Below are 14,151 nucleotides of genomic sequence, written 5' to 3'. Positions count from 1 at the left end.
AACAACCACAGAGTGTCTTAAAGAAATATCTCAGATTCGAGGACCATCAAAATGAACTCTATTATAATAGCTAAAGCTTTGTGAACAGACCATTGCACTCTTTGCAAATATTAACATTCTATACAATTTTGTATGTTACAGCTAAATATCTAGTTTTGTAATGTTTATGTAGCTAAAAGTTTTCAGTCTTCTTTTAACAGGATACTGCCAGGCACAAAGCTGACAATTTTAAAGCCAACTGCGGAACTGAAAACAGAAACAGAGCAGCAGTTGTCATTTATGACAGATTTGCACTCTTGAATATTAGAGTATAATATGTTCATTATCAATGCTGAGGCTCTTAAACCAACAGAGCTAAAGCACTGTAGTGACTGGTTGGTTTGAACTCTTACTCTCTCACTCTCTCTGTCTGTGCACCTGCCTCTCATTTTCCCTGCTGTGACTTAATGACATCCTTCTCATCAGAGCCACTTCAGCTCTGCACTGCAGCGTGACACCACGCTGCCATTCATTGCCCAAAATTTCTCTCTCTGCTTTTAGCTATATTCATTCCTCCTTCCTAGTCTTCCAGTCTATCATTTTTCATAATTTGCATTTATTGGCTTGTGTCTATCTAATTTATGCAGCTTGTGCTCTCTGGATTCCAAAGGCATAAATACTCTATTTCTTCTTAGCTGAGAAGTATACCCATGGGCAAAATGTTAACGAAGAGTGATGGCTTTGGTTATCATGGGCCTTAGAACATTTCTAGTGTCTTACTGTAATAAACTGATAAAAAATATGTCTTAGCTTCTGTATGCCAGTATGAATTTAAACATTCTATCTCTACTACAATGTTAACAAATATTTTGTTATATCCTACATATAATTATTACATGGCTTGGTTGAATTCTAATGTAGAATGTGGTCTGTTATTTCTTGATAACAGACCGCTGCTAAGTATAACACACATGAAAAACATGTTTTGCCATGAAAAACAGAGCGTTGCTATGGTCGCAGGATTCTAACCTGTAGCGTTTATACGCCCACGTATAAATCTAATTAATTATTATTCATAACGAATTATGATCAATAATTAATCATTTAATTATTTTCAGAATTTACTGTAGCAGAATCAATAGTATGATTAGTCTATCAGTTCATCCAATGAACAGAAAGCATAAACAGTTATTAACTCTAGGAAATAACTCCTGGCCAAGAAAGAAGAATCCCCCCCCCCTCCCCCTCCCCCTCCCCCTCCCCCCCTAACAGTAAATTAAGAACTAAATCCAGGGTAAGCATAGGTACTTAGATCGAAGTTCAAGACAATAAAATTTGTAAGCAGATAACACAAGTAATCTCTTTGTTCAAATACAAACAATACTTCATTGATTATATACTAACACATAAAACTAATATCTAACACAAACACACACACACACATTCATACGAGTTGCAGAAGGAAAGAGAGTAAGGAAAGATTAAGTTTTAAGAGTGAGTTTAAGAGTGAGATGATGAAATACCAAGTTTATGCACTTATAAGACATGACATGGAACGAACCATCAATCATTAATTTAACCCTTCTATCGTTTCTTAGACAGGTTATTAAATTTATATCAATACACCAGTTCAGCTCTTAGTCTGGAGGTATACTTGCTGGTCTTTGCTTTTGGGGATTCCCTTTTGTTGCGTGAAAGGGGTTTTCCCGGTCCGTTTGTTGGCTGGTGTCCTTGTGCCTGGGTCTGCGGCGGCCAGTCACGTGGTGTGCTGGCGGATGAAAGTCTTTGTTTGAAGCTGGCTTTGCAGAAGAAACATAGCTCGAAATCTTGTCGCAAAACTTAACTTAGAACCGAGACTCACAACGGAAAATAAAGGAAAACTTAGAAAAGAAAAGACAACTTAGACGAGAGTAGTAAGATGGCTTGAATAAAGCTGTTGAACCCGTTCATTCTGATCTTAATTTGGGTTCTTTGTCTCTGCGTTTACATGGTTACTTGTCTGGTTTAGATCTTCATCTTTTTCTGCCCATCTCTCTTGAGAGTGGTAGCAGAGCGTTTCTTGAGGGTGAACCCAGAGAGCGAGAGCACAGAGAGAGCTCTTCTCTATCAGAACATTTTGAACGAACCGAGAGTTAGAGAGCAGAGAGCAGAGAGAGCTTTGTTTCGGGTCTAAGATTTTAAACTCAAAGTTTGTCCAACCTCCAGGATGAGTTCTGGCCAATTAGACACTGGCTAAATTTAGGAGGTGGCATTCTTTTCAGTTCTGATCGTAAATTATCTTATCTGGGGGGTTGTCTGTTTTCTAAGTGGAGAACAGATGCAACAGTTTAGGCATGATTTCTAATTATCAGAATATGAAACATTTTACACAGATTTAATTCCAGCCATCTTGCTAGTTGTGTTCTTAAGATAGCATTGATATGAAGCAGTACACACTTTCATTCACACCTCTAATAGTTATAACAATTACATGAATTATATGGGATCAAAGCATATTAAAACACACACAGGTGAAACAACACACGTAAAACAACATAGAATTCTGTAATTGCGTGATGTCTGATCATAAGTCCATTGAAAATTGTTATTGAATGATTTTATGTATAGTTATTGGTAAGAATCAGTTCTCTGGTTTGAAGAGAAAATAACTCTGTTTGTTCGTTCAGAGGTCTTAAGGAGGAGGGGTTCAGGAATGTTGTGGGGGTTCAGTAACATCTGCTGGTATCGATCCGTCTTGCAAACTATCAAAGTTGACCAATAAAAGTCGTTGGTCCGCAGACTTCCTGGAGACTGTGAATGATTCATGGCTCTGGGTTGGGTAATTTGAATCTGGAATGTGAGGACTCTTGTGTGATACCTTGGTCTCTGTCTTTCTCTTAACCAATCAGTAATTTGGCAACCAAGCTAGCATTGACCAGTTATGTGTTAGTGCTGGGGGCTCTTTTAAATAGCCAGACCGGTCGGCGCCTGGATCCCGTGACAAGATGGATGAGGATACGAAGTCCTGACCAAATCTTCCTCTTTGTTCATCGAGAAGCAGAGAGTTTGAATTAATATTCTGGACGAAGATTAGTCTGTGTTTGGTTCATACTCATTGTCGCTACAAACCGTAGAGACGGAACGGACTATTTTCTTTAGCGGAAGCAGTACAATCGGTTTTAAATCAATAAACTCCTTTTTAAATCAGTATTTTGTGTCAAATTATTGATTTATTTGGTACGTAGCCATGTAATAAGCAGTGTAAAATAACAACCCCCTCGCTCTACATTATCCCTTACTTAAAACGCAAACATACAGCAAATGTAAAGATTCTGTTATTGACATAATTTAAAAGCAATTTTCATCAAAGTTTTCTTTGATGAAAAAGCCACAGTTTGTGTTACTGCTGGATAATAGAAATCAAACCTTCTTTTGAAATGTTCACTTGGAAGTCTATTAAACTCTGGTTGCAGTATTATATGGTCTTGTTTCTGTGTTTCTCAGATTCTTTGTGAACTTCCCCTCAGCAAAGCAGTACTTCAGTCAGTTCCAGGATATGGAAGATCCAGAAGAGATGGAGAAAAACTCTCAGCTGAGGAAACATGCCCGTCGTGTCATGAATGCCATCAACACAGTTGTGGAGAACCTTCATGATCCAGAGAAGGTTTCATCTGTGCTGGGACTAGTGGGAAAAGCACATGCCCTCAAATACAAAGTGGAGCCAATGTACTTCAAAGTAAGAACAATAAGATTTAAGAAAATAAGGTAACACTTTATTTTACAGTGTCCTTGTTACATACAGTGGGGAGAACAAGTATTTGATACACTGCTGATTTTGAACAAACTTCAAACTCTAAAACAAAAATCCAGAAAATCACATTGTATGATTTTTAAATAATTAATTTGCATTTTATTGCATGACATAAGTATTTGATCGCCTACCAACCAGTAAGAATTCCGGCTCTCACAGACCTGTTCGTTTTTCTTTAAGAAGCCCTCCTGTTCTCCACTCATTACCTGTATTAACTGCACCTGTTTGAACTCGTTACCTGTATAAAAGACACCTGTCCACACACTCAATCAAACAGACTCCAACCTCTCCACAATGGCCAAGACCAGAGAGCTGTGTAAGGACATCAGGGATAAAAATAGACCTGCACAAGGCTGGGATGGGCTACAGGACAATAGGCAAGCAGCTAGGTGAGAAGGCAACAACTGTTGGCGCAATTATTAGAAAATGGAAGAAGTTCAAGATGACGGTCAATCTCCCTCGGTCTGGGGCACCATGCAAGATCTCATCTCGTGGGGCATCAATGATCATGAGAAAGGTGAGGGATCAGCCCAGAACTACACGGCAGGACATGGTCAATGACCTGAAGAGAGCTGGGACCACAGTCTCAAAGAAAACCATTAGTAACACACTACGCCGTCATGGATTAAAATCCTGCAGCGCACGCAAGGTCCCCCTGCTCAAGCCAGCGCATGTCCAGGCCCGTCTGAAGTTTGCCAATGACCATCTGGATGATCCAGAGGAGGAATGGGAGAAGGTCATGTGGTCTGATGAGACAAAAATAGAGCTTTTTGGTCTAAACTCCACTCGCCGTGTTTGGAGGAAGAAGAAGGATGAGTACAACCCCAAGAACACCATCCCAACCGTGAAGCATGGAGGTGGAAACATCATTCTTTGGGGATGCTTTTCTGCAAAGGGGACAGGACGACTGCACCGTATTGAAGGGAGGATGGATGGGGCCATGTATCGCGAGATCTTGGCCAACAACCTCCTTCCCTCAGTAAGAGCATTGAAGATGGGTCGTGGCTGGGTCTTCTAGCATGACAACGACCCGAAACACACAGCCAGGGCAACTAAGGAGTGGCTCCGTAAGAAGCATCTCAAGGTCCTGGAGTGGCCTAGCCAGTCTTCAGACCTGAACCCAATACTAAATCTTTGGAGGGAGCTGAAAGTCCGTATTGCCCAGCGACAGCCCCGAAACCTGAAGGATCTGGAGAAGGTCTGTATGGAGGAGTGGGCCAAAATCCCTGCTGCAGTGTGTGCAAACCTGGTCAAGAACTACAAGAAACGTATGATCTCTGTAATTGCAAACAAAGGTTTCTGTACCAAACATTAAGTTCTGCTTTTCTGATGTATCAAATACTTATGTCATGCAATAAAATGCAAATTAACTACTTAAAAATCATACAATGTGATTTTCTGGATTTTTGTTTTAGATTCCGTCACTCACAGTTGAAGAGTACCTATGATAAAAATTACAGACTTCTACATGCTTTGTAAGTGGGAAAACCTTCAAAATCGGCAGTGTTTGGTTTAAATTCAAGGCTTTTGGTCATACCTAGGATATTCAGAACCACCAAAGGAGGGAGAGCATTTTCACATTTGGCTCCAAAACTCTGGAATAGTCTTCCTGATACTGTTCGTTGCTCAGACTCGCTCTCCCAGTTTAAAACTAGATTAAAGTCGCATCTCTTCAGCCAGGCATTCATATAATCCCACAGTTCAAACTACAATCCGGCCTCTAGCTCATAAATGCCAGAGGAGAACTGGCCCCCGACTGAGCCTGGGTTCTCCCAAGGTTTTTTTTCTCCATTAGGTCACCTGATGGAGTTTTAGGACACCATTAGGTCACTTGATGGAGTTTTTCGGTTCCTTGCCAATGTTGCCTTTGGCTTGCTCAGTTGGGGATATTTTGGGGATATTTAATTTAATTTTATCAATCAATAAATTCCTCTTGAAACAAACTTTGTTGTATTATTTAAATTTAATACTGTGAAGCTGCTTTGATACAATCTGTATTGTGAAAAGCGCTATACAAATAAACTTGACTTGACTTGACTTGTTTCAAATACTTGTTCTCCCCACTGTATGTTACATGTACTTACCATAGTAATAACAATAAATTATGCATAATTACATGCAACTAACCCTCAACCAAATCCTACCCTAACCCTATAGGAAGTACATGTAGTTGCTTAATATTACTCAGTACTTAAATAATTACACTGTAACAATGACACCTTAAAATAAAGTGTAACCAAAAATAATTTTGCCCACCGGCACAAAGTGTTAGGATTGCAGTTGCCAAATGATTAAATATCTGGGATGATAACAAGTTTGAGAATTTTATCTTAATAAGGGATGACTCGTGAACTAGAAGAATCACTATCCCCTCATTCATCACTACTGAGTAAGGCACTCCAGGTTAGACATTTTATCTCTAGCTGTTACAAACCTTATGGTTTCAGTAATTGATCTTTTCATGGCACAAAACATTTTAATGTGCATTAAATCGATTACTTTTTTCAGACTTTGGAGAGTTTTCATTTCATAAAGCAAATTAAATTCAACATCATAATATTTGTAGCTATTGTGGTCTAAAGCATTCTCTGGATACGATTACATTCTGCCCCTAAGAGATGGTGAGTTATCTTGACAAAACATTTAATTCACGTGCATTTTCAAGGGATTAGGGTCTTGAAGTGGCAAAATTTTCATCTGACATGCATTAGTAATAGGGGTTTGTTTTTAAAGATAAGATCATAAGATAAATCACTTCCTCCAGGGTCATGAATGAAAATATTAAGACACTTTTGTTAATTGATAAGCAGCTTTACCTATACCAATATGCACTGTAAACCAGGCGAAAGCTAGATTCCTTACTAAACCAACCAATTTGTGCTCTGTTTCAGTCATCTTTCAACATTTTACTTTATTTCTTTTCACAACAGATCTTAAGTGGGGTTATTCTGGAGATACTTGCAGAGGATTTTGGAGAGTGCTTTACCCCAGAGGTGCAGACATCCTGGACCAAACTGATGGCAGCATTGTACTGGCATATCACGGGGGCTTATACTGAGGTGGGGTGGGTCAAACTCTCCAGCTCAGCAGTCTGAGCAGGCCTGGAGCATTTGTTCCCACTGCACATGAACATTAGTTATGAACCATCAGTTTGCCTAGCCAAAGGACTGAATTATAAAGAAAAACATAAATGAAATAGAATCGGAAAGAAGTGAGGCTGAAATCTAAAATGTTTTTCATCATAGGTGTCATTCTCTTTTACCCAATTTTATACATATTATTTTTAGTATACTCAAATATGTTGTCTTTGCTGTATAGTGAAATGTGCTTGTGTGTCTTTTAGGGCTAGTATCTTGTGTTTCTATATATATCATAAAATAAATCACAATACAATTCATTATAACATTGCATCTGAATCACAAAACCTATATTTAAAGCCCAATGAAAGTGAACAGCATAAACATGCTGTTCATTTTCAACTTTATCAAGAGTTCTTGACTCTTTCTCCAAACTGCAAACCACACAAGTCTAGATTTTTTTTGTACTTTATTCATATTTATCGAACTTAAGCTCTTCACATATTTTCAAGAGATCACATTAGGGTACAACAGGGCTAAAGGTGCAACAGGGTAAAATGCGCCTTTTATTTTATTGTCCTCAAAACCACTAAATGGCACAAAAGCTTGCCATAGCACTTTTCAAAACATCCGCTTTTCAAGATGCACGTAGAAATTTGGCTGATCCTTGACACGATTGCGGGCAGCAGCACAAAGTTGATTCTGTGCTAAATGTATCTAATATTTGATGTTTTAAAAATGTTGTAGATGTAAGTAGCTGATGAGAATCGCTGAAAGTCTTGAATATATTTTGAAACAAAGGTCTTCCTAATGATTTTCAGTTTTGTTCAAGGTAATTAAAGCATCAGTTTTTTTATTTTTTATTTTTTTAAGTATGGAATCTGGGGTAAAAGGTGCCCCTTATGGGCTAAAGGCACAATAATTAACATGATAATGAATAGCTGGCTGACTTTTCCATTTGTTGACATGACATGTTTAGATTCGGATGGTAAATATTATATATTAAGTTGGGTGTCCAACTTAGAGATAATCACAATATGTATGATGAAACCATATTTAAAAATGTGATATTAATCACATCATATAATAAAATATAATTTATTGTTACTACTATAAATCTATATTAAATTATTATGGGATCTCCTTCAATGCTTTCAGAAACTTTAGTTTTTAATGTTGTTTATGTATTCGTTTGCACCTTTTCTCCCTGCCTTGTTTGTTGTCATAGTTACAGATTTAATTTAGTCATTCAGTTCAGGTGTGCTCATCATTGTTTTCAGTTGTATATGAGTTCTTGTGTGCTCCCTTGTCTTTTTTATCAGGTCTTGTGGTGCGTTGGATTTACCTATGGATATTATTAAACACTGCTTTGAACTTTAATCGTCTTATTCGTGTGCTTAATACTGCTACACAACCGTGACATAATGACAGTATATTTATTGAACAAAAATGAATAATTTTTTATCAAAATAAACAGAAAATAGTACAAACTTTGCTAAAGCGATTGTTCTGAACAAGTATTAACTAAGACATTAAAGACATTAAAAACATATTATTTTAGCTTAAGTATTTGTAACAATACTGTGCCTTTTGCCCCATGCTGGTGAACCTTTTACCCCGTGTGTGTGGTGATTTATTTATGTTTCTCCAGCAATGTTCAATACAAACATATATATTTTTTCTGCAATCATACACTATGGGAGGAGTGAAAAGCACTTTTTTTAAGGTGTGCCTTTAGCCCTGTTGTACTCTATTATTTAAAAAATGATAGCCAAGAGGTGACCCAATATTCTCAGATCTGCACTCTAATGCTTTCTCTCAGGCCCCAGAGATCATAATTACTAAATTAACTCCATCTTTTCAACACAAAACACAAATTTCATTATTATTAAGTATTTATTGATGATAGATAACAATACATATGCATTCCAATGCACTCTCAGACACAAGTAACAAACACACACACACACACACACACACACACACACACACACACACACACACACACACACACACACACACACACACACACACTCACTCACACACACACACGCACACACACCATTCCAAATAGTGGTGCAATAATACACAAATATCCTTACCTGACTCCATCTCCAGCAAAACAGTAGTCTCTTTCTTTCTGACCTCCTTCTCTTTACCAGCTTTTCCATCACATTTCTCGTCTTCCTCCTCTTTGTCTTCACTCTTAAAATTTCTCTCTTTTTCTCTCGTTCTGTATTACCATGACATATTTTTCCATTATCTAGCCAATTCCACCTGCTGGCCGTGAGCCTGTCTCTGTGTGATGGGCTATGCCAGGTTTCCTTTGAATCACACACATCCACAAATGCACACAAACAATAGTCCAGCTGTATAATATTGAAATATGCACTATGTACTAAAACTGACAGCAGACACAAACCTGCTTTTCTGTGCTTGTACTCAGCATAGTATTATATATTTCCCAAAATCACACAAACACGCACACACACGCATGCACACACACGCATACACACACACACACACACACACACACGCACACACACACACACACGAAAATATAGGTCCTGTACCTAAGCAGAGGGATCACATATTTCAATTTTAGCCACTAACATGGATGTTCTGTGGTAAACTATATTTTTCTAAGTGTTATAGCTTCTGTATCTAGATTTATTAAGATGTATCTAGTATCGCAATATCGACAGACTGTGCTCTTTTTTTCTTTTGGTACTTAATACTAATCTTGGAGGAGTCATACTACATTATACAAAATAAAATTAAGATATGAGTATTAATATAATAAATACTATCTACAAGCATGTGATGTGTCATCTGTTATTACAAATTATACAGCCTTTGTGATGTTGTGAAGTCTCTCTTTTCTTTGACTTCTGACACGTGATGAGCTACATGTCAAGTAGTCTTCACTCTTATCTTAGTCCGATCTTTTCTTTGCTGACTCAACATTTTCAGAGATTTAGAGAGATTAAAACTAGCTCTATTACAGTTTTTTTCGATTGCTAAACGACAGTGGGCACAACTGGAGTCACATGTGCAAAACTCTAACTACAGTCTGCACAGCAGCAGTTCATGTGGACCAAACTCTAGTTCGTTTTTCATTGCTTGAACACAGTTCTCTTACGAGAGGTCTCTCGTACTGCGTAAGATATCTTACGCTAGGGGAAAATCCTTTTTCCGCGAGATATTGAAGCCAAAAATTATCCTTAATTTTGTAATAATGCAAAACGCGTTGCGGCAGCATGCAGACATAGGCAAGGCAGCTCGCGCACCTATTGGCTGCTCTGCGGCAACTGCAGCAGCCTATCGAGCGAGGCCTGGCGTGACGCCAGACCCAATCAGGGCACTTCGCGCCCGCTGCGTCACATCCCGCCGAAATGGGCGTGGTCTAGGCCTATAAATACCGCTCGCAGGCAGCTATTATCTGATTTTTCATCCTTCAAGCGAAGCACACGGATGAGCACAGTCTGTCGCTGGAGCTGGAGAAGAAGCCGCGCCGTCTGAAAGAGAGCACCTTCAGCGGGACGAGTCACTGAAGTCGCTGGCCGCGCCGCCTTCCTTGCCTTCCTGCTGCGCTATCCGGCGTTATATCCTTTCTCTGCTACTGTGTTTATGTATGTGTGTGTGCTCGCCGCCGCGACACACACTCCCATTGCACTAAAAGAGCTGGGCGTCTTTTTGAAGACGCCCCTTTTCCTGATCACGCAGCTCTCGCGCTCGCTGACGGCGACTGCCCTCACTGCGAGCTAGTTACTGCCTATGGTGACTCTGAGGACTCACCTGGCATCCTTCTCCGAGACTGCTCCTCCGCCCCCCCCCCCAACCCGCAAAGCTTGCCGGTTCGCCCGCTTGCCTTGCCTGCTTGGGGGACGATACCTGTTCTCCCTCTGTTCGAGCCGCGCAAACCGCGCCGCTCACAGGGGATGTCAGAAGCGGGCGGTCACGGGGCTAGCTTTCTCTCTCCCTCTGTTCAAGCCGCGCAAACTGCGCCGCTCACAAGGGAGGCTGGAAGCGGACGGTCGGGGTTAGTTTTTCTTTACGTTATAAGAAAGCTACCCTGCCTCTGCGCCCCATTCATGCGTCACTCACCGGCGAAAGGAGAAAGGAGTGTTTTTAGTCCCTCCGAGGATGGACTGACCTTCAATTTCTCATACATTTCCCAGTTCCCTGATCATGCGACTGGAAATATCAATATTGCAGCAGGCGAGCCTGTTTTAATACAAGCGCGCCTGCAAGTAAACGCAGAAGAAAACATTTTGACGCTCTTATATGCTCGTGCATCCGAAAGCCTTTGTGTTCCCCCCTGTGGCTCAGTGGCGGAATCATTGGTTTTCCTCATGAGAGACCGGTGTTCGAATCCCGGTCTAGCGGCAGTTAAAATTATGCCGCCAATGCTTCGCTCTGTCAGTTCCCTGAAAAGCGACTGCAGATGTGCATTTTGCAGCCAACGAGCGCGTTGCACAACCCGCTCGCCTGCACCCAAACACCGTTTCTATGGTTTCCGTGCGTCACTGGCGAAAGGAGAAAAGAGTGTTTCTGGTCCCCCCGCGGACGGACCGACCTCCTCTTTCTCGTACATTTCTCATTCCCCTCTGAAGTTCGGGCGACTGGAAATGTCAGTATTGCAGTGAGCAAGCCTGTTGTAATACACGCATGCCTGCAAACAAACGCCAGCACGTTGACGCTCTCTTATAATACTCGCGCTAACTGAGTTACAATGTGTCTCCCCCTTTGGCCCAGTGGCAGACTCTCAGGTTTTTGCACGCGAGAGACCCGCGTTCGATCCCCGGGTCTACCGGCAGATAAAATTATGCCGTCAATGCTCGCTCTGTCAGTTCCCTGAAAAGGCGACTGCAGATGTATATTTTGCAGCCAACGAGGGCGTTGTACAACCCGCTCGCCTGCACCCAAACACCGTTTCTATGGTGTTCCGTGCGTCACTGGCGTAAGGAGAAAAGGGAGTTTTTCTGGTCCCGCTGCGGACGGACCAACCTCCTTTTTCCTATACATTTCCCATTCCCCTCTGGAATTCAGGCGACTGGAAATGTCAATATTGCAGTGAACGAGCCTGTTGTAATGCACGCAGGCCTGCAATAAACGCCAGCATGTTGACGCTCTCTGTTTCTATGGCAACTTCTCGCTCGTTCAGTTCAAGTAAATGTGACTGTTCCAGTGTATTCTGCAGTAAACAAGTCGGCGACACAGCACGCTTGCCTGCACACAAACGCCGTTTTTACGGCTACCCAGATAAATCCCATAAGTGTGAATTTTCTGGTGTCCCGGCCACGGCCGATGGTGCTTTATGTGTATAAAGAATGCCCACTGCCCAGTGCCCATCTCTACACACAAGCACAGCCCGTCACACAGGGCTCGCGCACATGAATCGACTCAGATCGATTGCGCTTCAAACATGGTGAATGTGCCCACTAACACCACGTTATGCATGTCTCACTGTTTCTGTAAAAACGAAACCAACGTGCATTCGCTTCACTCAAGCGAACGATGTTTTCAGTGTGATAAATGTGCCCGCTGTCCCGCGCCCACATCCACACATAGACATGACAGTTCCTACGGGAACCGCCCAGCCCTCCCCCTCGCGGTTGACCACCGCAGAGGAGTCGAGCGCGGGCAATCTGCCCGCTGTTATCAGCGCGCCCCATGCCTCAAATGTCACGAGCGCGACGCTTGTTACAGCACGCCGAAGCCTCTCCATCGCTGAGCGAGCGGAGCGCGCTTCGTATTCAACCCCTAGCTATTCATGCAGACGCATGGGCAAAGCTGCCCGGGGTTTTCGAAGTGGGTGCTGGACATTATAAAAAGAGGCTATTCGCTACAGTTTCGCCGACGCCCTCGCCGCAATGCGGCGCGCGTCGAGACCACGGTAAAAGCAGAAGTAGCACATTTACTTCGAGCCGAGGTGGCGAAGGGGCCATAGAGCCTCTCTCTCTCTCAAGTTCAGAGAGAAGGAGGGCTATACAGCAGATACTTCCTGGTACCGAAAAATTACGGGGGTCTCAGACCCATACTAGATCTGAGGCAACTGAACAGAGTGCTTGTGAAGCGACAGTTCAGGATGCTCACGACCAGACAAATCCTCGTGCAGATTCGCCAAGGAGATTGGTTTGTGTCAATAGATCTGAAAGACGCATATTTTCAAATACAGATAGCGTCACGTCACAGGCGATATTTGAGATTCGCCTTCGAGGGCCAGGCATATCAGTACACAGTCCTCCCGTTCGGTTTGTCCCTGGCACCCCGTACGTTTACGAAGTGCATGGATGCGGCACTCGCACCCCTCAGAATGAGAGGCGTGTGAGTACTGAACTATTTGGACGATTGGCTGATTCTAGCGCAATCTCGCTCAGTGCTCATAGAACAGACGACCGTTTTACTCGATCACCTCGAGAATTGGGGTCTCAGTGTCAATTGGGCGAAAAGCTCTCTGTCACCCAGTCAGAAGATATCTTTCCTGGGCACAGAATTGGACTCGCTGTCCATGATAGCGCGACTATCACCACAGCGCGCGGTAGACATTCAACGCACAGCGAACTCGTTCCGCTGCGGCGCGTCTGTCCCGCTCAAGAAGTTTCAGAAGATGCTGGGTCTCATGGCCTCAGCATCATCATCAGTGCTCCAGCTGGGCCTGCTCCGCATGCGCCCGCTGCAGTTTGGCTGAAAGCGCGAGTCCCACGCCGAGCGTGGGCATCCGGTTTGCTTCGCCTCAGGGTCAATCAGAAGTGCGTCACAGCTCTGAAACCTTGGAGAGCGAACGACTGGTACCAGTCAGGTGTAAGCCTGGGGACTTCCTCGAGGGTGAAAGTGGTGTCCACGGACGCGTCCACCTCGGGATGGGGAGCGCTGCTCGAGGGCAGACCGTTCTTCGGCCAGTGGTCGGAACGGGAGAAGCTCCTGCACATAAACTGCCTCGAAATGCTGGCAGTAAACAACGTGCTGACGCGTTTTTTGTCCCCAAATAAAAGGACGCCACGTCCTGGTCCGTTCGGACAACGTGTCTGTGGTGTCCTACATAAATCGCCAGGGCGGCCTCAGGTCCAGGAACCTGTACAGGCTAGCAGAACGCCTCCTGGTGTGGGCTCAGCGCAACCTGCGCTCGCTCAGAGCAGCGCACGTGCCAGGACTCCTGAATATAGGACCAGACAGACTGTCCAGGAACAATGTTCCGGCAGGCGAATGGTCTCTACACCCACAGACAGTCCAACTGCTGTGGAAGAAATTCGGCAGAGCGGAAGTAGACCTGTTTGCGTCTCAAGAAAACGCTCACTGTCC

The 14,151-nt window shown here is 42.8% G+C and overlaps 1 protein-coding gene across 1 annotated transcript in view; it reads left to right on the top strand.

Annotated features, from left to right (window-relative positions):
- cygb2 (cytoglobin 2) overlaps positions 1-8,853 on the top strand; it is a 30,681-nt gene extending 21,828 nt beyond the window's left edge. The window contains exons 2-3 of the mRNA XM_082137035.1: positions 3,463-3,694; positions 6,700-8,853. Of these exons, the coding sequence (XP_081993161.1) occupies positions 3,463-3,694; positions 6,700-6,864 (397 nt within the window). The 3' untranslated portion in view covers positions 6,865-8,853. The remainder of the gene's footprint in view (positions 1-3,462; positions 3,695-6,699) is intronic.
- Positions 8,854-14,151: the final 5,298 nt, after the last annotated feature.

Source organism: Leuciscus leuciscus (assembly GCF_965113295.1).
Source record: "Leuciscus leuciscus genome assembly, chromosome: 14".
Lineage (NCBI taxonomy): Eukaryota > Metazoa > Chordata > Actinopteri > Cypriniformes > Leuciscidae > Leuciscus > Leuciscus leuciscus.
Note: the sequence above shows the minus strand (reverse complement) of the source record. Positions and strands in the feature narration are given on the sequence as shown.